At 37.5% G+C, this 25,018-nt stretch overlaps 3 protein-coding genes across 4 annotated transcripts in view; 2 read left to right on the top strand and 1 right to left on the bottom strand.

The window, feature by feature from the left end:
* cfap70 (cilia and flagella associated protein 70) overlaps window positions 1–1,698 on the bottom strand; it is a 24,975-nt gene extending 23,277 nt beyond the window's left edge. The window contains exons 1-2 of the mRNA XM_016555070.1: window positions 1,630–1,698; window positions 892–1,075 (exon numbers count right to left, since the gene is read on the bottom strand). Coding sequence (XP_016410556.1) covers window positions 892–1,075; window positions 1,630–1,698 — 253 coding nt within the window. The remainder of the gene's footprint in view (window positions 1–891; window positions 1,076–1,629) is intronic.
* Window positions 1,699–1,788: 90 nt separating this feature from the next.
* On the top strand, window positions 1,789–10,055 carry tedc2 (tubulin epsilon and delta complex 2). 2 transcript variants are annotated; one of them, XM_016555005.1, is made up of 10 exons: window positions 1,789–2,005; window positions 3,222–3,334; window positions 3,435–3,496; window positions 3,589–4,102; window positions 4,903–4,956; window positions 5,620–5,698; window positions 6,602–6,731; window positions 6,953–7,051; window positions 8,480–8,667; window positions 9,692–10,055. In XM_016555005.1, the coding sequence occupies exons 2-10, from the start codon at window positions 3,231–3,233 to the stop codon at window positions 9,836–9,838; spliced, it is 1,377 nt and encodes a 458-aa protein (XP_016410491.1). In that variant the 5' UTR covers window positions 1,789–2,005; window positions 3,222–3,230; the 3' UTR covers window positions 9,839–10,055. The 2 variants fall into 2 exon arrangements, with proteins under 2 accessions (XP_016410491.1, XP_016410482.1); XM_016554996.1 differs by having other exon boundaries at window positions 3,586–4,102.
* Window positions 10,056–21,338: 11,283 nt separating this feature from the next.
* LOC107742198 (transmembrane protein 100-like) lies at window positions 21,339–23,276 on the top strand. Its single transcript, XM_016555095.1, has 2 exons — window positions 21,339–21,409; window positions 21,502–23,276. Exon 2 carries the CDS (start codon window positions 21,516–21,518, stop codon window positions 21,900–21,902), a length of 387 nt encoding a protein of 128 aa, XP_016410581.1. The 5' UTR covers window positions 21,339–21,409; window positions 21,502–21,515; the 3' UTR covers window positions 21,903–23,276.
* The last annotated feature ends 1,742 nt before the right edge of the window (window positions 23,277–25,018 follow it).

Here is a 25,018-nt window from a genome sequence, read left to right as displayed (position 1 = left end):
GGTCAGAGCCATTGAGCTCGGTAAAGCCGCATTTGACAGCCAGTCTAATAGTTTACCCCCTAGATTCAATATGAAACTCTTAGTAAAACAAAATAGTGGTCATAATCATGCTGAGGCTGTGTAGTTGTAAAAGTTTTTAATATATGCCGACTCGCGCATATGATCCGCTCCGAGCGATCGTGTCTCTGGACCGGAGCCAAAGTCCGGATCAGACTGTGTGCTGCCGCGGTTCGCGTGAAACAACGTGAAACCAGACCTCATTTGCCCCAATCGAAAGCATATTTACACTGTCTGAATCGTTCCCTATCGCCTACATTGTACACTACGTGCCATTTACTGTACAGGAAATACTACACTGTGAACAAGCGACCGATCTCAGCCGCAGCTTCAGCGTCTATTTATAGTGTAGCTTCTATATAGCTTCGGCTTCTAGAGAGCGTTTGATTGGTCAGAAGGTTTGATGAGAAGATGAAGTACGATGTGACGTCAAAAAAAACGTTGAGCCGTTTTGGCGGAAGTGACGAACTGCAAGCTTTGAATGCTTATATCTTCTAAATGCGAATTTTGTCACTGTTTTGGAGCACACTGCCTTATAGATAACCTTAAGACTAACATATTGATACTAACACCCAAAAAACTTTAATTTTGATTTCATGGGGACTTTAAGAAGCAAAATGACTTTTAAGAAAAATCGCTTAAAAAGTCTTAAAAAATAGTCTGAAAAAATGATCAAAAGTGAGTTTACTGTATGTTTAAAACAAGAAAAAAAACACATATTTTTTTTAAGAAACGAGAAGTCATTTTGCCTCTCAAGTAAATGTAGCTTGGTTTAAGAATTTTTTTATATTTGTACCAGAAAACGAGACAAAAATACTCATGTTCAATACTCACGTATGACAGGTTTATGAGCCACATCATCCAGTGTATGTGCCACTTCTGAGCACTCAAAACTACAGGTGAAGTTGTAAACCACATCTTTGTCCACAGGAACGTCCAGTTTTTGTGAGTCTCCCAGCACACAACCATTAAACTCCACCCGAACAAAACTGAGACACGAATCAGTCCTACTGCCCCTCTGAAATAATCACAAATGGCACAAACACACAACAGCGAAGATTTTATTATAGTACTAGTGCGAAAATGCCACACTACTACAGCTATTCTTACTACTGTAACATCATAATAATAAATTAATATTCACATTCAAACAGTGCAAGAGGCTTTTAGAATCTCTCTATTGTTAAGTATATTTATACATTTACTTTTTTAAAGTCAGTGATGGCTAAAGCCAAGTTTGTTTTATTATTATATTAGATTTAATTAATATTACCACAGTTTTATTGTAGCAACAGTTGTAGTGGAGACCGGGGCAAGTTGTCACACTGTTCACTTCAGTGAATATTATTTGTCATGGTAGGATTATTTTTGAAAGTCAGTTTCTTGTCAAATTCAAGACAGTTTTTAATTTAGTGTTTTAAACCATATAGCTAGAGACAGCAAGAATTTAAAACTCTACAGTTATATAGCTGTTCCTCGTGTGACAACTAGCCCCGGTTATGCTTACCATTATTCGATAGAATAATGCAATCACTGACTGTAACATTTCTAATGATTTTAGTGACTTCTTACCAACTGATTTCCCGACAGAACACTGATCTGCACCAGCACAACTCTCCCAAACTCTTTGTGATTCTCCATGTTGAGAAACTAAACGACTTTATTTTCTCCTCAACGCTAAACAACTGTTGCTCAGCTCTCACTTGTTTCCATAGAAACGACGCGCCGCGTCAATCTCGCGATATGTGAGTTGGCGTCGTGAGAAGTCGAGCTGTGTACATGGAGCGCACGGAAGTTTGATGATAATTTTTCCGTTTTCCGACTTTATTTTGACAGTCTGAGTTACATACGATTCATTTAAACCCCCCAACGAGCTGGAGGTACATAAAGGATGGATAAAGGAAAGTGAAAGCTGTGTTTTTAGACGCTAACGTGCGCTTCCTGGCGGGTAACTTGAATCACTCCATGATAAGAGTCTTGAATCTTCATAAATATAACGTTATACTGACTGAATGTAGACTTACTGTACTTTAGTACGCACTCCTTAGTACGCTTTAGTGGATTTCTAACTGAACTTCGTGTCATTTGTGCTTCAAAACCGTCTGCATGTACACTACCATTCAAACGTTTGGGAATAGTATGAGTTTTAATGTTTTTTAACGAAGTTTCTTGCTCATCAAGGCTGTATTTATTTGATTAAAAATACAGAAAAAAACCCTGTAATTTTGTGAAATATTATTGCAATTTAAATTAACACTTTCTATTTTAATATACTCTAAATTATAATTTATTTCTGTGATCAAAGCTGAATTTTCAGCATCATCACTCCAGTCTTCAGTGTCACATGATCCTTCAGAAATCATTCTAATATGCTGATTTATTATCAATGTTGGAAACTGTTGTGCTGCTTCATATTTTTTTTGGAACCTGTGATACTTTTTTCAGGTTTATTTTATGAATAAAAAATTTAAAAGAACAGTATTTATTCAAAATATAAATCTTGTGTTACAGTATACACTACTATTCAAAAGTTTGGGGTCAGTACATTTTTCTTTTATTTATTTATTTTTTAAAGAAATGAATAAGTTTATTCAGCGAGGATGTGTTAAATGGATCAAAAATGATAGTAAAGTCTTCTATTGTTAGAAAAAGATTTCTATTTTAGATAATTGCTGTTCTTTTTAACTTTGTATTCATCGAAGAATCCTAAAAAAAATATCACAGGTTCCCAAAAAAATATTAAGCAGCACAACAGTTTCAACATTGATAATAGATCAGATTTCTGAAGGATCATGTGACACTTTAAACTGGAGTTGATGAAAATTCAGCTTTGCATCACAGGGATAAATTATATTTTAAAGTATATTAAAACAATATTACAAATTGAAATAATATTTCACAACATTACTGTTTTTTCTGTGTTTTTGATCAAAGAAATACAGCCTTGATGAGCATAAGAGACTCCATTAAAAAAACGTTAAAAATCTTACAGATCCCAAACTTTTGAACGGCAGTATATATGTGACCGTTTAAATGAATTACGATAAAAGCTAAAAGGAGATTAATATGGTGGGGAAAAAACAGATATAGGCCTAGCATCTATAATTCCAAACATTCATAAACATGTTTACCTAAAATCTTGCTTATTGTGTATTTTTCCCCAGATATTGAGCATGTCTCTTCTTCATGCTGTTGATGAAGCTGTCAAGATGTGCAAAGCTGAAGAATCAAGACTCACTGAAAACATCCGACAGTGCAAGGAGATTTTACGCTCAATGTGCGGTGATCTAAGTGGTTATCTTGTTGGTATAATGTTCATGTGTTGTAAAAAGTTCAAGTTTATTTAGAAAAGCTTCATTTATGCCATATTTTTGCAGGAGAACGCGTGTGACAGAAACCAGTGAGCTGGAAACTGCAGCAGCCATCGGTACTAAAGATGGTTAGAGGAAAATCATTTATTTATATTTATTCGTCATATCATCCCACATCATAAATTACACAATCGATCTTTGTTTCTGCCTTCTAAAGCAGATATTCTGCCTGAAGAAAAACAAGAAATTGAATTGTTGGAGCAGGTTTTAAAAAAAGCACTGAAAATCCGCAGCACATCTGAGGCTCATAAAGAACTTCACCCTGACAGTAGACACCCTAATGAGAGAAAAAATACAGCACTCATTAATTATACTGTTAAAGAGGGAGATAAAAGAAAGCTGGTGGAATCTGTCCCTCTGTCTGAGACATGCAAAAAGCCCATTCATCAGAGACGGGTCGGAGGGAATCTGACCCATGGCGCCCCCTGGACGCGGCCGGTTCTGGTCCGGAAGAGACCGACTGCTCATCCGGTGGTCAGTGGAAGGCCGTCAGTCCCAAAGAGCGCTTCAGCAAAGATCTCTTCCACACGATCCCAGCAGAAGATGTGTGTCAAAGCCACAAACGCTGAAGAGTCATCTGAAGATAATTCCCCATCAGTCTCCTGCCAAGAAGTGTCAGCATCTGGTAAAGATGGGAAAGTCACAACAGGAAGTGTGCAGTCTAAGGAGCAATGGTATGTGTATGATCAGGTAGTCATCTTTGTTGTGTGCAAATATGAAATTGATCTTTAATCAAATACGTATACTATATTTTCAAAAGATATTAATGCTTTTATTCACCAAGAATGCATTAAAGGGTTAGTTCACCCAAAAATGAAAATTCTGACGCTCGTGTCATAAAATAGTGTGTTAAAGATTACTGTCTTGTTACAGAGAGCCCTCATATTTCATCAAAAATATCTTAATTTGTTTTCCGAAGATGAACGAAGGTCTTACGGGTTTGGAACGACATGAGGGTGAGTAATTAATGACAGAATTTTCATTTTTGGGTGAACTAACCCTTTAAATTGATCAAAAGTGACAGTAAAGACATTTATAATGTTATATAAGATTGATATTTTAAATAAATGTGATTCATTTGAACTTTCTATTCATCAAAGAATCCTAAAACAAATGTCAAGCAGAACAACTGTTTTCAGCATTGATAATAATCAGAATGTTTCTTGAGCAGCAAATCAGAATATTAGAATGATTTCTGGAGGATCATGTGACACTGAAGACGGGAGTAATGATGCTGAAAATTCAGCTCTGATCACAGGAATAAATTACATTTTAACATATAATTAAATGGAGAAGTTATTTTAAATTGTAATAAAATTTTGCAATAATAGTGTTTTCACAAAATTTTTGATCAAATAAAATACATTTAAACATTTTTTTTTAAATCTACCATCCACGAATTTTTGAATGGTATGGTATATTAAATATTTTCAAATGTAGCTTTTATGGCTTTTCTTCGTTGTTGTTGTTGTAGGATACCATCTCCTTTGTTACCAGCTTGGCGAGCACAGAGAACAAAACAGAAGCGGTCAGTCTGAATTTGTCTTTAAAAATTAAAGGAATATTGTGGGTTCACTACAAGCTGAGCACTTTCAGTAGCGTTTGAGGCATAACATTAATTAGTAAATCATTTATACTTTAAAATCATGTCACAATAAGGCACTTACAATGGATGTAAATGAAACAACGCAAACCTTAAAATACTGTTTTGAAATTAAAGTCACAGGACATACATTTTAACATAAACTAGTGTAATATAAATCACTTGCTCACCTCGTCTGTGAAACATCAATATTTTTAGTCTTATGAAGATGTAAAGCAGATCAATCTTTTTTTTCCACACAATACACACAAGAAGTAGTATTTTTAAACGGAGAAAAATCTAAACATAAAATGATGTCAGCGACTTATAAGTAGAGGTTTAACTACCTAGAAAGAGTAGTTATAGTGCCAAGTTATGAATCAGAAAGCATCGTAACTCAAATAACACATATTTGTAAGGAAGAATTCATGTAAATGCCTTGCTCCATTGACTTCAGTTGAACCTTCATTAACATGATTTTCACTTTAAACAGATGTTGATAGAGCTTTACTAGCATTAAAAACACAAAATATGTCTTATAATATATAATATATGTAGAACAATGAATTACACTTATTGTTGTGAGAAAAAAATGCATTTTTCTTTCAGATTGTGGAAGAAAGTGTTAACCCAGCAATCAAAGCCAGTACCAGAGAGAACCAAATTCACAGAGAGACTGCGAGACACTGTATCCTTTTCAGATCAATCCTGTTGCTTCTGTCCTGTTGCGTTTGATCGGTATCACCTCAGACATGATCAGTGTATCCGTGCAATCATCATTACTCCTGTTGATGTGGACCCTCAGGCCATCCAAGATGATAAGTAGATAGACAGGGAAAATTACATCTGTACTTAAGCTGTAAATAATACATTTGTATGAGTTTAGCATTCCACAGACCTTCCTGCCATAGATAACTTCAGAGTAGCCGGAACCGTGCCAGTGAAACGGGACACCAGTCCTTGGTCCTGCAGCGGAGAGATGTAGTTTACCCAAAGATGACAATTTGCTGATAATGTATTCATCCTCAGACCATCCAGGATATAGATGAGTTTGTTTCTTCCTCAGAACAGATTTGGAGAAATTTAGCATTTCATCACTTGCTAGCCAATGGATGCTCTGCAGTGAATGGGTGCCGTCAGAATGAGAGTCCAAACAGCTGATAAAAACATCACAATAATCCACAAGCAATCCACACCGCTCCAGTCCATCAATTTCTTTTTGAAGCGAAAAAAAAAGTGTGTTTGTAAGAAACAAATCCTTTCAAACATGCAGCTTTTCTCTTCACAAGTCATTAACTGATGGACTGGAGTGGTGTGGATTACTTGTGGATTATTGTGATGTTTTTATCAGCTGTTTGGACTCTCATTCTGACGGCACCCATTCACTGCAGAGCATCCATTGGTGAACAAGTGATGTAACGCTACATTTCTCCAAATCTGTTCTGAGGAAGAAGCAAACTTATCTACATCTTCGATAGCTTGAGGGTGAGTAAATTTCCATTTCTGGATGGACTGTTCCTTTAAACATGACATCTGACTAAAATCTTGTAGTGTTTTGTTGTTGTATGTTCCTGAGCTGCTGTTATATCAGTTCCCGTCCGAATTGCCTTCTGTATGTCCTGCTGATATCACAACAGAGCTGGACGTGCTTACACAGCGCTGTCTTGACCTGACGCACTGCTTCAGTGCTGAGCTACAGGCCCAGAAGGACTCAGATTCAGGTACCCGCGTCTGGGGCAGAAAGATGGAGGGCTGCAGGAAGACAGAAGTGTGTGGGTGGAAGTAGGGGGCTGAGAAACGAGCAACTGGACAATAAGGATCCTTCCAAGGATAACACTGTCATCTAGCCGTTATTCATCTGAGTCACAGGGTGTTTCAGAATCAGGAAGCTCATTTAGAGTAGATAGAGACCAAGATATATGTATGTGTGTGTGTGTCACAGGGACCTTGCGTGAGAGAGAATATGAGTCCTTGCGGATGCTGGAGGGTTTGGAGAGGATGACGGCAGAACTTATTGCGTGTGCTGATCATCGCAAGAAAGGTACTTTAGAATCTCCAGCTGCACAAACCATTTGACGTCATTTTCATGTCAGGGCTCCTTGCTTGTGATGGTATTCATTTGCTTAATGAATATCGCAAATGTACAAAACTATTAAAACGTTTTCAGTGTGTAAAAAAATAGATTTATTAAACACACATTGACCTTTTGTGACAACATGCCTCAATACAAGATTATGTAATCAGGTAAGTTGTCACTGTTATAGGTTAGCTTCTCAGCTATATTTACATGTGAAACAATTATAAAGCACAAAACAAATATTAAATATTATGAAATGTTTAACCATTTTTTTACCAGCAGAAACAGTAATTAATACATTTTTAATTTATAGAATGTAATTTTATTTATTTATTATTATTTTTGATAAATATAAAGTTTATATAATAATAAATTATAATATTAATATAAATTAAAATGTTAGTATTAAATCATAATTTCATGATATTTTACATTTTATTTTAATATTATTATTAATTAAAGTACAATTTTATTTAACACATGTATCAGCTTGTCCCAACCTGACATTTATGAAAAATCCTTTTGTCACAATTAACACAATGAAACCTTTCAGTTTAAATCTGCCTTTATTATATAGTGGATTCTTGTCTGAACCAACAGATAATTGCATTTTTTGTGACAACTAGCCCCGGTCTAGTTTATTCTGTATGTTCACATGGTATTTGTATTGATCACAAGCTTGCTGTGTTTTGCATTAGAACTTGCTGTGTTTCGTGTGGGAAGTCGTGGCCTAATGGTTAGAGAGTCGGACTCGTAACCCAAAGGTTGTGAGTTCGAGTCTCAGGTCCGGCAGGAATTGTAGGTGTTTTTTTCCACTTCACTTTTTTTTTTTCTGAGTTCAGTCTACTGCAATGACACACATCACACCCTTCATCTTCAGGCTATTTTGGGTCTAATGTGGTGTCAGTAGCCTGTAATCTGTTCACTCTCCATTAAACACGGCCAGTTGTGTCCGCTCTGTGCCCAGTAGCACAAATTCATTCACGATTTCTACAAGTGGACACACCGTCCATTTATCCAAGAAGACAAAATTCCCATCCCTTTCTCAATGTCGTTACCGGTTATATTTTTCAATATACGTTCCCATGTTCATGCTTCTTGGCAAAGCAATGAATGTACTTTAGATGCTTGCTGATTTTCCATGTTATGCCTTATTCTTGGCATTTGGTATTATTAAAGTATTATTAAGAAGATTATTTATAATACATAAAAATATTCTAAAATATGTTAAAATATTCTAAAATATATTCTATAATATATTCAAATCTTATTACAGATTTTGCAGTTTAGTTGTGAATTTGGTTCACTGCGCTGTTCATACAGCTTGAGCCGGATCATACGGGTTGATAAACCGGATGTAGTTCTAATGCAAAACTGCCCTGTGTTTCTCAGACTGGGAGAGGTGGGATATGAGGATCTCCGGAGCTTTGTGTCCCGTCCGGAGGAGAGGTGAATGGGGCGACCCGGCCCGTTCCTGCCTGCCGCCCGTCCTGTCGTACAGCAGTGAGGCTGAAATGAGAGAGCTGGAAAGCCAAAGGCTCAGAGTAGAACAACTTCAGCAGGCCGTTCGTCTTCAGCAGGTTTAAAATACTTTGTCTTTCTTTCTTATATTCAGGAAGTAGCTTTTTCTTCTTGTTTTATTTTCATCAGCTTCTGTTTTAAACCGAGCTGAGTGAGCTGACTAGCTAGACAGCAGTCATAAAGTTATTCTGCTGTAAGATACCTTATTTTGGATGGAATTTAAGGCAGCATTGCATTTATCCGTCATTCGTAAGTCCCACAATACATTGCATGGATCCTGAACTTTGCTGTCTTATTCAATACTAAAAATGGGTAGAATTAAAGTTGCGATGAAATATAAATAGTAGGGCTGCAAAACGATTAATCGCAATTAATCGCATTCGAAATAAGTTTGTTTACAAACTATGTGTGTGTGTACTGTGTATATTTATTATGTATATATAAATACACACACACACACACACACATGTATATATTTAAAAAAATATTAGTATGTAAATATATTTATACTTGTATATAATTTATATGATATAAATCTAACATATTTTTCCTTAATTTATACATGTATGTGAGTGTATCTGTAACCTATTACATTTCCAAAGTAACCTTCCCAACACTGTACATAATAAATATACACAGTACACACACATATAGTTTGTAAACATAAACTTTTATTTCAAATGGGATTATTCACGATTAATCGTTTTGCAGCCCTAATAAATAGAGATAAATCCATTTCTGGTATATATATATATATATATATATATATATATATTTATTTATTTATGTATTTATTATTTTTCATTTTTACTTCAGTTTTAGTTGTAATAGTTTTAGTGCATCACGGTTTTAATGTTTTTAAACTAAATAAAAATGAGAAATGTTACCTAAGCTGCTTGTAGAAATAAAATAAATTTTTTTGTTATGTATTTTACTTTATTTCAGTCCATGTTTATTTTCTTTCATGTAATGGTTTATGGTTTCAGTTTCATTCTTAGTTTAATAACCTTGTGGCATGCACTGTATGCTATCTAGGTAGACAGCAGAGCAGTAATCAAATGTTGCCGTGTTTTCTGTTTTTAGGCGATGTCCGATAGCCTTGCGTCTTACTGGAGCTCTCGTCCCGGAGCCGCTGGACCCAGTGCTGTGGTTCTGCGGGGCTTGTACTCACTGCTGGCGGAGGGAGGGGTTCAGTTCCCATCTCTGGTTTTGGATTCGGAGTCAGACTGAGCAAAAACAAGACTGTATTTCAGGGTTAGTGGACTGAATTCCCGGAAGCACGGCAGGGAAGTTTTCCTGCGAACTGACGCAAAAGCCGCTCTACAGAGCTCTTCTCCTGAGAGAAACTGTAAGCGTGTGCTGTGTGTGCATTTGGCTCGGATGTTTAACAATCGGTCACGTGACTGGAGAGTGCAGCTGCTGTTAAGAAACTCAAATAAAGCTTCCAGCTGACGTCTCTCATGGTCCATGAGTCAGGATTTCATTTTGTGCCGTCCCGCATATAGTATTTGGATCTCTGATGAGATCTTCCTGTTTGAATTCATTGCTCAATGTGCCAAACCACTGGCATCTTTTGAATACGAGTAGCATGTGTCTAGGGATATGCCGGTATCAAATTCTCATGTTGCGATTATATTCTTAAAATGCATTCAAAAATCTGAATAATTTGTAATATATAATTATTCACGGTATTTAGAAGTGCCCAGGATAACAATATCGTGCATATTCATTACCGTGATATATGGCATTACCGAATACCGGCACATGTCTACATGTGTCCTGTTGAAGCCTGCGGTGCTGTGTTTGTGCCAGCAGGGGGTGATGTGTTCTTAATGCTGTCCTGAATGTCTTTCAGAGCCGCTATTGACAGCATGTGTGGCATGACGTCTGTTAGGACAGAAAGTCATTTAGACTCATCCTTCAGTTTATGAAAACAAACAACAGTTGTGTTTACACCAATGCAATTACTTATAATGAACGTCTAAACACTCTGGAGCCACGTCGCACGTATAAAAATGTGTGTTATTCGAGCGAAGTGTTTAAATCATGCTTTTAGAGGTGAATCTAGAGTTGTAGGTGTTACTGACGCAGTTCCTGTGTTTGGATTTGCGTCTATGCAAACAGTCTAGTTTGGTAACCTTGTACACCATAAGATTTTGGAGGCCAAAACTCGATGTTTAATGTGGATTGTTGCATTGAAAATTTTCTGCTGGTTCAAGTACAGACTTTAGTCAGCATAGTGCCATATTTCATTTTTGACAGGAATGTAAATGAGGCCGTGAGGGATAAAAGTACAGTGTGTTCAGTGGATTGTACTGTTGTTTAACAACATAACGATTGTTCAGTTGATAAAATGTCTTTCCTAAAAAAAAAAACAGTAGACAAAAACTCAGTTTTGAAAGTTGTGGGTTGTGAATATTATGTGAAGACTGCAAGTCTATCTCACACAGACTCATTTTCATCTGCTTTAAATTTAATATGGCATCTAACCTGACTAATGTCTGTATTAAAAGACATTCAGGCCATGTCCACACGTACACGGGTATTTTTATTTAAAAAATTTCCGTCCACATGAAAACGCAAACGCATGCTATGAAGCACTGTCAAGAGCATGCCAAACCAACAGGTGGCGATATAATCTCAACCGTAAAGCCATGTTGGCCAATCAGAAGCCTGAAAAAGTTTTCAGTAGCAATTTTGTAGCTAAATTTAGCAACTTTTCAGACTACCCTAGCAACTTTTTCTTCCAGAAGCACCTAGCAACAAATTTAGCTATTTTTAAAATTAATTTGCCAACTTTTAGCAACTTTTCATAAGTGACTCAAGTGATAAAAAGGCACACAGTTACCATCTAAATTACACAAAAAGAGAAATCCAAAGATGCCTAGTAGTACACACCTCACGTGAATTAAGTTAGCTTCTATTTTCAATTGTTCAATTTAATAATAATAATAATTAAATAATTTAGTAATTGAATAATTGTTCATGTTACACTTTGTTAGTAGCTTGTACTTGCGGTTGTTGATCATTTAGTAAGAAAAATATCTACGAAAATGGAAAAGGTACTAGTAATTTTCCAGGGCAATATTCGTTATCCATTATCCGTTGTAACCTGAAAACAAAAATTACAATGTGTAATTAAAAATGCAGGTAAAAAACCAGTGGAAAAATCAATACGGAAAATTCCTTCATAACAACATAGATTGTCTTAGAGTGTAATATACTAACTAACTACTAATACACCACTTAAAAATATAATTGTTCAGAATGTGTAGTTTTAGTTATTTACTAACAAAAAATAAATAAATTGTAATTGTTCAAAAATGTGTAAGTTTTCAATAATTCAATTTAATAAAAATGGTTATTTACATTTTAATATTATGCATTTATATTATTTTACGAACAAATCTAAATTAACACATATAAAATATATTTTTTGCTGAGATTTGATGTAGCGACACAATTTTGCGTCGTGATTGCGTAATCGCCCAGTGACATCATTTAGCAACTTTTAGCAACAAATCAAACTTCCTTTAGCAACTTCCCCTGAAAATTAGTTGTCAACACTGCTCCGACGTCACAAGCCAAAAACTCGTGAACTCGTCACAAGCCAAAAACACACTGCGTTTGCGTGTGGACGAACGGCCAAACCGCGTAGAAAAAGCTGCGGTTTTAAAAATAAACGTGTTCGTGTGGACAAGGCCTTTTTAAATGCAGCAAGTAAACATAACATTTTGAGTTTTGACCTCCAAAGTCTAGTTAAGTCAAGCAATTACTAATGTTTTGGAAGACTAAAAGATTTTATAATGAAATTAATGTAATTTAATCACTTGTGCTGCTTTCCATCCAAATCCATCTCATCTGACTTTAAGAGTTGCTCCATTGCACTTTTTTCCCCAAGTATGAAATTCAAACTTTCCTCATTAAATGTAACGATCAAATCTGATCTTTAGGACTGACTGAACAGGAATGAAACTGCATCTGTTGCCTCAGACAGATTGTAGTCAATATCTGGTGTGTCTGCATCAGTTGCCATAGTGACTATGAAAGTATAGCTGTCATTGTGGAAAGACAAATTTTGCTCTTGATCGTGTCCATCATGACATCTCGCAGCAGTGCTGTTATATGATGTGACTGAAATAGTTCCTTCATTCACCATTCAGAACATAATCAATCCCATTACTGCTCCTTGTGTATAATGTTAGAAAGTCAAACGACAAGAACAACTACTTGAAATCTGATCTGACCAATCAGACTGAAACATGATTTCTAAAAATCTGTTTTAATGTGATCTCTTCTTTTTTATTTTATTTTAGTATCGTTTCTAAGAATCATATTACATGTTTATTATTATTATTATTTTTGTATTGTTTCTAAGAATCATATTCCATTTGTTTATTTTATTTTTATTATAAATATTTTTAATTTTAGTATTGTTTCTAAGAATCAGATTCCATGTGTTTATTTTATTTCTATGATTTTTATATTGTTTGTAAGAATCAGATTCCATGTTTATTTTACTTTGAGTTTTGAGAGAAAAATAAACTACTTTTTCAAACTTCACCTGGACCATTTGTTCAATTTTTACCAAATTTATATATTTTTTTTTTTCATAACTCAAGCCATCTTCGTATAATTCGAAATCAGCATAAAATGTAATATTTGGAATCCACATTAATTTTGGATATGGGTTTCCACAGTCAAAGAAAAACATATTTTATTTATTTTCTCCAGTTGTAGTTTCATAAAAAGTCATGGACATTTTTTTAATAGAGACGTCATGGAAATTTATATAGTAAATATAAATTGTTCTAGTTAAGGTTGGCTCCAAAATGGCCTGAAATACAAACTGAAGATGCTTTATATTAGTGCTGTCAAACGATTAATCGCATCCAAAATAAAAGTTTTTGTTTACATAATATATGTGTGTGTACGGTGTATATTTATTATGTATATATACATACACACACATGCATGTATATATTTAAGAAAAATATGTTACGTTTACATATTAAATATATTTATATATCATATAATTTATATGAATATAAATATATACATATGTAAATACGTGTGAATATTTTGAAAAAAATATGCTGTATGTGTGTGTGTTTATATATACATAATAAATATACACAGTACACACAGATATATTATGTAAACAAAAACTTTTATTTTGGATGCGATTAATCGCAATTAATCGTTTGACAGCACTACTTTATATATAAATGTATGTAAATATTTATATATAAAAATAAAAAATCATGAACATTCATTAAGTCTCAAAAAGTGAGGGAACCCTAAATGTTGGACTGATTTAATTTCAAACTGATATTTACTGATATTTATATTGTTATATACCAACCAAGAGTTTTTAAGAGCACAGTCTACAGAGTCAGATACAGCAAAAACAGCTGCTTTTCTAATCAAAGTGAATATCAAGTTAACTAAAATTAGGCAAAAAAAAAAAAAAAGCCAAATGCTCTCTAAGACTTGTGATGACAGTATGAACATCAAAGTTTGACATTATGTCAGACGAGCTGCATTAGTCACAGTGAGTATTACTTTTCCAGCTGATATGTTGACTATATGTAAAATGCCAGAAATGGTAGTTCATCTCTGACTATTCAAACCTCTGAGTCACCACAAGTGGAGAAAAAAGGAGGTACTTCTCATTGATTTTATCTCCCTTTTAGAGTCCTACATGGTTTTCACACAGGCCGAGGAGCACAAAGCTGTCACGGCCGCCACCGCCAACACGCCGAGACCGATCGATAAATCATCGGAATGGCAAATCGATGAGCGGACGGTCGTTTTGCGTGCAACCCACCACGTGTAGCGCTCCAGGATCGCCTGCGGTGAGGTATGCATGCTCGGGATGTTCATTTATGTTCTAAACCTCATTTTAGAGTGCTAAAAATGTTTATTTATGTCCGATTCATGCAGAGCGTGTGAGAACGAGCGATGGAGAGGCTCCACGGGGCCTGTACGGGGACGGTAGCCCACAGACAGGAGGCACAAGCTGTTCCAGACTGGGAGACAGGTGGCGCTGGGTTCACACAGCGGGCCGTGGGTGGGCGTCCTCCTCCAGCCCCCGCCCACTCCACGCTGATGTCACTGACTCACCCGGGAACACGTTCAACGGACTGATGCTCCCATCATGGGAAAAAGTAGAAAACAACAGATGAGTGCATTGGGCTTCTGTCTGAGCAGGTTCAACCAAGACACGTTCACTTCGATCCGAAACCTATAGTGCGCTCCCTCCGTAGACAACGTTTTAAGATGTCTTCTTAGCTGTACGTGTATCCCAGAATGCACTGCGATGAGCTCCGTGAACAAGAAGTTTAAAGTTTATTTACTTTGCTGCTTAGCAATACTAAGATTGAATTAATGCAGAAAGTACATCAGGAGATAAAATTGTAAGTAAAAGCGTAAATATAAAAATATAAAACAAATATTCAAAACATAATCAAGAATACTAAAATAATAATATATACATGCGTACATATACATACACGTCCATACACACACATACGCATACATATACATACATATTCAAAATATATATAAATACACTCACAAATATATACACTTGAACTGAGGCACTGTAGTGATCTATCACGACACATTAAAGAGACACAAAACAGTATTTATTGTTTGAATTTCTTTAAAAAAAAATGATAACATTAGAAAGCTGAGATTTTGTTTCATACCAGAAATAACCTGCTCTGTCTTGTCTGTCAGCTCCGCGATATATTTTTTTACTTCATGAGAACATGATGTGTAGTGGTGAGAGCGGCATGGCTGGTCAGACATAGCAACAGTAACTAAGGCGGGGGGAGGGGGGGGTCTTTGCGGTTAAATTGAAACTTTAGAAATATATTTAAAGAAAGTTTGCATGTGTTTTTGAGTATCATATTTGATGCATCTGGCTTTTATGGTTTGATAGTAGTGCGTAGTATAGTATGATATAGTGAGAATACCTAACTAGACTATGAACTAACTGCTATTTGAATGTAAGAAACAACATTTCTTGTTGAAAACAAGACAGTTTATGTTAGATAGTGCTGATATGAAACCAAAACAGCTGCCTGGAGGTGTTGTCAATATGGCCACCAAGTGAACTGACTTCTCTTAAAAAGGACTGTGGTTGATTCTCTCATGCTGAGTGATATTTTTTGAGCCGCTGCCTGTGTATAGCGTTCCAAATCAGTTATTTGTGAGGTTACATATCATTTGGGATGCTGCCTGTGTAGACTCTCAAGGGTTTGGATTTGGAACAAAGCCATTGTGGTTTAAGTTCACTCAGACTGTCATCATCTACTCACCATCTTTCATTCTTCCACAGAACACAAAAGGAAATGTGAGGCAGAACTCTTTTTACATTTTACACATAAATGAAAGTAATTGAGGTCTAGTTTGACGTCACTAATGATGTGAGTAACAAGCTGTTTTCCAAAAAAAATAAGTTCAGAAATTAAGTTCTGTGTAATAAAATGGTATGACCCAGGGAAAAAGTATTGAACACGCTTACTGAAATATATTTAATACTTTGTACAAAAGCCTTTGTTGGTAATGACAACATTCAGAAGTATAGAAATCCTTCTGTAACCAATGCCATCAGTATGTTTTGCAACAATAAGGTTGTGAAGGTCTTGAGAGAGCTCTTTGCTTTTACCCATCATGAAATGTTTCTTGTGTGGTACGTTGGTCATGAGACACCTTTTTATAGGCAATCAGTTGGGACTGAACCAGCTAATATTAATTTCTACTGACAAGGGGCAGGATTACTTTCTAACTACTGATAGATTTCTGCTGGTGTCTTGGTGCCCCACCTTTCTGAAACGCGTCGATTTTTACAAAGCTCATCGGTCTGAAAAGCGAGGTGTGCTCTGATTGGCCAGCTATCCAGTGCGTTGTGATTGGCCGAATACCTCAAGCGTGTGACGGAAATGTTTCGCCCCTTACCCTACTGTGGTGCCGTGTCCCGGAGCGACAAGACACAACCAATAAAACCCATTATAAACGAGGCATTTGTTGCATCCAGTGGGTACATAATTACGGATTATAATGACTTATACTTGCGCAGGAAAAAAATACTTACACATTTACATACCTCGGGTCTCTACTGACCCTATACACTTTTTACAAAAAATTTATCAGAAAACAGACATTCTTTTATATTTTACTATTTTTTTCATGTTATATTGTTTATAATTAATAGATTGAGGAATACTAAGAATGTTGATGTCTAACTTAAAAAAAATGGGAGAGGGTAGAGAATGATGTCCCGGGTCGCTAAAGACACGAGGTATGCATTTAAGGGTTAAATATGAAAACGCACTTACAGTCTGTGAGTCAGAACAGCCGGCATTGTAGTCTACTCTCCCAGGATCAGGAAACAGTCCTCCATAAAATGCGCTGCACACATCTGAATATTTGGGTTGAACGTTTGGGCGGTGTTATGCAAATCTTCCCACATCGTGACGTAGACATGTGGGGGCGTGTTAGAATGAGCCATTTTAGGAGGGCGTGTCACGAGTCTTAACTTTTATAAAGAATATCTCTTTGGGTTTGAGACTTTAGTCTTTGCAACTTTAGGGATCTTATCTATTCACGAACAGCTTGTAATACTCCAAAGAGAAAGGAAAACTTGAAATCTCATCATATGACCCCTTTAAATTAACCACTTCAAAATGGCAATTAATTTAAGTCCCTACAAGTCACCTGCACAGGAGTGAAAAAGTGAAGTGACATGTGGCCAAGTATGGTGACCCATACTCAGAATTTGTGCTCTGCATTTAACCCATCCAAGTGCACACACACCCGGAGCATATTTTATTTTACTGTATATTATTTTATTTCGTTTTATTTTATTATGGGGATATACAAAATAATGTTGTAATATTTAATACAATTACTGTACAAAATAATGTAACACTGAGTTTTAAGCACTTTGAAACATCCATCAGATTTAAAAATCAGGGATTGAGTAGTTACTTTGTTTATTTAAGTTTCATTGGTGGTAGTTAGTGTAAATCGATCTATTCAAATGCTGTCAACCTGTTTGAGATCCTCACTGCATTTGTGTTAGATAAATGCTCTGATTGCTGATTTATATTATTTGATTTGATTTATTTTATAGTACAACACAAGGCAGGGAGCATCTAATAGTGTAAGACACAACCTCCAAGAAAAACATAAAATAAATGAACACAAATTATTAAAAAAACAAAGAACACACGGAGCAATAATTGAGACAAACAGCAGATAAAGACATTTTTTATATATATTTTATATATATAGTTTTTATTCAATACAATTTTTGCTTCATTATTTCATTGACAAAAGCTCAGACATTCATCATGACATCTTTTGTGTTCCACAGGAAAAAGAAAGTCATACGGATATGACATGTTATAATGGTGAGTAATTTATGACAGACTTTTCATTTTTCTTTGCTATTTAACAGAATGACTGCACTCTGTGCAGAATATTATTTGCAGCATATGAGCCAAGAAGTATTACAAATGCATGACTTTCAGCTCTTGAACCCATATTGCAGAGTGAAGGGCTTATCAGCTCTTGACTTTAAAGCAGTTTCCGTGAATCGCATTTGACTTTCCAACAGTTTTAAAGGGACATTCTGCTGTTGTTTCCTCAAACCGTGTCAATAAAACATTTTCTGCTCTCTCATTCACATGGGTCTTCATTCAGCGGAGCCCCAGGGGTCTTCCTCGTCCTACAATGCTTTGAGAAAGGAAGGAATAATAATGAAGAGAACAGAATAAATAGTGTTGTCAAAAAAGGAAAAGGGTTGTGTGTGAGCTGTTTGGGATCATTAAAATGTCAGAGCATGAATTCCCAGGTTTACAGAGTCTGTTCCCTGTAAGTCCAGTAATAACATTCATCCCAAGCTTCCCAGGAATACCATTGATCCTTCCTGGGAAAAACAACACTAATGTACAGGAAAAGGAACAGTGAAGTCACATAATAATCCTTAAATTGCCCTGTCCACCCATGGAGACAAATCTTCAAATCTGGTGGACGTAATAAAGACTGGCACACGTTCAAAAGGCTTTTGTGCTTTTTATGTGTCTTCCCTGGATCTTGTGACAAATCTCCTGTAGAAGATGCTATTATAAAAATATTTTGTTGTTTTCAACTTTAAGTCTGCTTATAGATTACGTACTGTTGCTTTATGAAAGAAAATGGTCATTTTGTAAAAATGCACAAGAAAAACATTTGCAGTACATATGCTTAATGATGCTGTATTTTATATAACTTTTTTAATTGAGCAGTAAAGTGTCTAAATTATATAGTTTTGTAGTTTTATTTGTGTATTTAGTGCAAATCAATGGGAGGTAAAGCTTTATTTTAGTGAACTGGTATTAATTATTCACAATATAAGTTTCTTAAACTGAAAAGTGTATAAAATTGTACTTTTTTGGTGTAGGAACAGCACAAGGAGGCCTTAATACGTGACTGGAGGTCTTCGATTACAGCCCCAGACTCATCACTAGCAACTTTTCTGAGCTGTGACGTAAGAGACAGGGAGTATATTACTGTAAATGGGTTTCCCATTCATTTAAACAACTTATTGAGCTGAAATTGTCTGCGGCACAATTACAGTTATGCGTTCAGATGATTTTATCTTGCGACATAAACCAACAGTACTAGCAGAGTAGTAAATGAACAGCTCGCCACTTATTATCTTATCAGCTTATTATCCATCTTTCCCACCCAGCCTCTCTCTTTCTCTCCTACGTCTTGATTTCTCCCTACAGTATGCCCGTGCTGGCGTGGGGCTACTTCAGCGAGTGTTGAGTCACCAGACATCAGTTAACCCTGTGTTTACGCTCCTCAATTGGTTTCACCCCACTCATTTGACCAGTGGAATAAACCAAGCAGGGACCACTTATTATGAATGTCAGTCTTATTAGACATAATATTTGGCTTTGTATGGAGCACAGGCTTGGATTTATTGCTTATTCCGTGAACTCATTTTGAGTGAATTTGACGAAGGCTTTCATAAACTGTCATTATGGTCTTTTCAGGCTTTGTTGTCTTTTATTGATGGCACGAGCAGAATGGATGAGGTTTTCTACAGCAGACGGCATCAGTAATGTCTGACTAACAAAGACATAGTGATCAATGATTGATCCTTTAAGCCTTATTTAATCAATAAGGTGAGAGACTGTGCTATATTGCGAATGGATGAAGATATGATGCATAGCTGTAATATACACAATGTATGCCTTGGGTGCTACTGCTCATTCCTGTCAGGGCTGTGCGTTCTGTGCATTCTAAATTCCAAATAAACGCCTGCATTTGATTTGAGGGTAGCAAACAGGATGCAGAACTCCGATTCAAATTTGAATGTAAGGAAGTAGAATTAAAATGAATTTAAATTATTTAAACAGACAGACAGGCAGATAGATAGATAGATAGATTTCATTTCAGATTTCACAATTTCAAAATGTGTTGTATCTAATTCACTTAAAATTCTAACTCATGAGCTGAAAGGGAATCAGTTTCGGAAGTTTGGAAATTTGCACGACCTTAGTTCCGGTCTAGACCCTTGACCATGTTTTTTTGAACACCATGCTCTTTAGTTTGAGTTACAGGAACACTAACCAGGCACAGTGAGATAAAGTGAAACACGATGCATTTCCATGTTAATCTGAGTTTCTGTCCAAACCAGAAAATTTCCAGTCACCTGGTTTTGATTTCTGTAGAGTCATGCAGGGTTTGCATCCACAGCAAATCCTAAATCCTGCTTAAGTACACTGTGATTGGCTGATTTTAGCATGTTGTGCTTAATTTTTACTCATAGTGTGGATGGACGCATTAGTTCCCCTTGAAAGCCTTCTGTTAGGACATTACATTTACAATGCAAATTGATTTTTTAACCAATTCAAAATTACCCGAGGAGGAGTGTGTGACTTGTGCGGTTTACCCTTTGTTGTCATCCCCTATTGAAATAATCACAGATCTTCACACCTTATTGTTTATCAATACTGCCTCGCTGTAAATGGAGAAATGATTTCACGTGATAGACGAGACCGGGTGATAAATTACATCGGCATTGCCGTGAGCGCGTAGGATCTCTCTCTCGCTCTCCTTCAAATTGATTTTTCCTTCAGTGCACAATCCGTGACAGGGGAAGGACTCGATAGGATTAAAAATGGACATCCGCTCAGAGCCCGTTTATCAAGCATTTGGCAGTGTTTTTTGTTAGTGCGGTGTGGGAGGCCAAAAGTGCGTGGGTGCGCAGTAGGCACAAATGCACGAGCGGAGTCTCTTGATTAATCAGTTATCTGCCGGCATGCGTTTTGTCATGCTGTCGGGTTGAATGAATAAATGCTGCACCACATGCTCCCGTGGCTGCGTTACTGAATAAAACAATCTGGCAGTCTCCTTATTTAATGAGCAGTAAAACAGTCGCTTTCCCATCCCGGCATCCCCTCTATAGGATGCATGCACTCATTCTCTTACAAGCAGGAGAACGGAGAAGGAGTGGGTGGATTTTAGTGAACGGTGCTTGAATGGTTAACTCCACCCCTCCTCCCCCACCTCCTTCCTGTTTGCGCTCCGCTGCCCAGTCTCATACTATGGCATTTTACGTCAGAGTGCAGCTGCAGCCAATCAGGAGCTCCGGGCTGCCCCCTCTGCAGCTCAACTCCACCCCTCCTTCTGGCCACATATATAGCAGCGTTCATTCTGTCTGCTCGAGTGTTCAACGTGCTGCTGTGAGCTCGAGAGACAGAGAGCCGTGGCACTGACAAACCCACAGACATTGTGAGTGGATCTCCACGTTTCCTTCCCTAAATTGCCTTTCCTCCCAGAGCGTCTCGCTCATACTGAGCACATCTTTATTGTTGTGTTCCTAGCATCCAGTCGCAAGATGGGATGCACCACGGGGCACTTCACTTGTCAACCGCAGACGACGGCGGCCCCAACCCTGGAAGGCCAGTCGCAAGAAGGAGCACCCAAAGTCCCAGAGGTGCTGTCGTCCCTAGAGCGGCTCTCGCAAGCCACGGGAGGGATGGAGAAGTCTTGGTACCGCTGCATCTTTCCATTTGGGATAATCTCGCTGGTGATCGGAGTGGCTGGAACTGGAGTGACGTACACGTACAACGATCTCCCGCAGACCAAGGTGGTTTCTGTGATCCTGTTGATCGTGGGGCTGGTCCTGGTACTGATGGCGACCACTTGCTGGACGGTCCACAAGAAGAAGCGCAGGAAAAAGAATGAAGGAGGTTCCTTCAGCTCCGATCAGTGTCCCTTGTGAGAGAACACCCCCTCCAAAAAAACAGAGATCTCCGTCCGCTCAGGTATCCGTGGTGGACAAGTCGCGAAGGACAGGTCCTCTCTGAGAATCCCGTGGAAAATACGGCGCAAGGCTGGCATGAGGGTTCACCAGAGTCACGCATGCAGTTTACCGTTGCTCAGCAGGTGTCTGGTATCAAAACAAGCCTGGAGAGGGACACACACTCCTGCACACACACACACACAAGACACTTAACACTAGCTGCGAGCCTCTCGCAGAGCCTCTGCTGCCATCAATGTCAGTCTCCTGCATTCCTGTGACGCCGAAGAAGTGGGCCAGCGGCGGCAACCGGACACCGCGATGAAAGAGGAGTTCACCTCCGTCACTGTCGCACGTCATTCGCCCGTAGCAATGCGCGAGCTTTTTTACGGAGTGGAACTTGAACCTGCGTCTGCTATCTAGAACCGGCAGCTGCGAATCAGGATAGGAAGAAAGCACGGACAGGAGAGGTCGAGAATGTGTCCGTCTGCATGTGTGTGTGTGTGCGTAATATGTGTGCTGGATGGACTAGAGAGACAAGACACCTGCTCGGCCTCTTTCGCTGTCAGCCCTCCGTCAATTGTAGCCGCTAATGATTTAGAATAGGGGTGCAGCGCCTGATATGAAGGACGCAAAGACCCGAGCTCGATTTCTTGGGAATTTTACACAGTGTACAGTGTGTTGAAGGAGTTTTGCATTGGATTGTGTGTGTGCGTGTGTGAGTGTATGTGATTCTATCTGGCAAATCCAGGACTCTTCAAGGACCTCATATAGTCGGTATTTGGAAAAACAACCGCAGAGGAATTTTATAACGGACACGGTTCAGAGAAAGGCAAGGAAACCAAAAGGCCTTTTGATCTGAGACAGCCAGAAAAGAAAATTAATTTCCTGTCTGACAGATGAGCAGGATTACTAGGGAGGGGAGGGGGGGCACAAGGGTACACTAGAAGTCAAAAGTGTCAGTAAAGTTTTGTTCTTGTTTCAGTGCCTTGAGCAAGCGATAGGACTTATCATGGTACAGTAGCTATGTTTTACCCCTCCGTTTCTCTTTTCCTCTTCCAGTGCCAGCTTTAAAACTCAAACTCAGCTATTTTAGCACGGTCTCCTCGCCCCCAAAAACAACACACATGAATACGTCGTCGCTTTGACCTTGTCAGAGCCCACAAAGGCTGGAGCTTACATCCGTTTTCACAATGGGAATACTGCTTATTTACATTGCCTTGATCTGGGAAGCATTTGGCATGTTTTGTTATGGATACAGTGGGTGGGTAACAGATAATGAATTAAAGGGACAGGTCAGCTAAAAATGAAACTTCTGTCATCCTTGTGTCGTGCCAAGTCTGTATGACTTACTTTCTTCTGAGGAAGACAAAATAATGTATTTTGAAACTCGGTGGGGTCCAAAACAACTCTTTTGATGTTCTGTGCATGAAAAAAAAAAACACTGGCATTTTTCAAAATATCTTCTTTTATGTTCCACAGCAGAAAGGAAGTCATACCAATTTGAGGGTGAGGAAATGATGACAAAATTTTCCTGTTTGGGAAAGTTTAGCCTTCAGATGTTTTATAAATCCTGTTAACACTCAGAAAACTCTGTGTGAAGACTAAAATTCAGAGACGGGCAAAAATCCATACCAATTCAGAGGTTAATACCCTTTCCCTTTCGCTAAAAGCTTATCGATCGAGATGTTTCCACCGTGTTGAGGAGTAGATTTGAGAATCCTTGTGCACGAGAGAGAAAAAAAGAGACCGCATTAACAACCTTGAGTACTAAGAAAGGCTGTTTTTGAAGCATTTAGCTGTTAGCAAATGTGCTAAGCTTGCATTGCTGGACTTGTTCGAGCCCTGAGGAAGATTGTATTGCTCTTTCATAGCTCAGGAGATTTCATTCTCAGTTGTGTCTCAGATGTTTCTCCTAAAATTACTTTAAAGAAATAAAAATGGACACAAATGCAGACAATGTTAAAATAAAACTAGCGCATAGAGCTATAAAACTAATCTGGATGTCTGAAATAATTTGCTCTCACAAGAAAACATTTGTGTTTTTTTTTTTTGCAATCACTAACTTTTGGTTGCTCATTTTGAGAAAACACGTGTGAAATTACTGGCTCTTTTTCTTCATTTGACCTTCATTTAATCTCATTGCTCCTAACTGGGAGAAACATTTTAAGATATTAACGAGATCTCATTTGTGGTAAAATAGATGTAAGTTTGAGATTATGGTTTTTGTAACTAAAAACATGTTTCTGGAGTGAACGTGGGCGCATGGCATGCAACACGGCAGTCCTGCGCTTGGGGCACGTCCAGGTGGAATTGATTTCTAACAGTGACGTCTGACCACATGGCTATGGATAAACACAGTGCCTTTTTGTCGACTGATGTACATGCTGTAAAGCTGCCTGTGCCTCCTTTAGCATTTTTATTTGCTTCACGCCAGAATGTGGTTTTTGTCCCTTTACAGAAACAGATTGCCTTCTTGTGTTTTTCCACAGCGTGCTACGAAAAGCAGCGAAGGGAGGGCATCTAGAGTTTCAGACTGCATTTTTAAACACTATTCACAATGCTCTTAACAAACAACGCAGGCTAGAATCAGGGATGAAGTTGATGTTTGAGTGGGAAAAGGGACCAGATGAGTTAATTTGGGATATCAGTGACCGACCTTAATGGGGCGTCTGATTGTATCATGGAAAGCCAGTAATCCAAGATAGCTGTTTACATGAGCAAATCAAGATCAGATGTTCAGATCTGAGTCATCAGGAAAACATGGTGCTGCTCCCCCCAAAACAAGAAACGCAATGTTTTTTTGCCTCATTTTTTCAGGAAAATTACCTAATCATCCTTAAAAAGTAAAATTGTGTGAGATTTAAAGTTGTCTTTGCAAAGAATATATGTGACCCTGGACCACAAAACCAGTCATAAGGGTAAATTTTTCAAAATTGAGATTTATACATCATATGAAAGCTGAATAAATAAGCTTTCCATTGATGTATGCTTTGTTAGGAATAGAACAATATTTGGCCGAGATACAACTATTTGAAAATCTGGAATCTGAGGGTGCAAAAAAATCTAAATATTGAGAAAATCATCTTTAAAGTTGT

Source organism: Sinocyclocheilus rhinocerous, unplaced genomic scaffold (assembly GCF_001515625.1).
Source record: "Sinocyclocheilus rhinocerous isolate Xijiao unplaced genomic scaffold, SAMN03320098_v1.1 scaffold342, whole genome shotgun sequence".
NCBI lineage: Eukaryota > Metazoa > Chordata > Actinopteri > Cypriniformes > Cyprinidae > Sinocyclocheilus > Sinocyclocheilus rhinocerous.
Note: the sequence above shows the minus strand (reverse complement) of the source record. Positions and strands in the feature narration are given on the sequence as shown.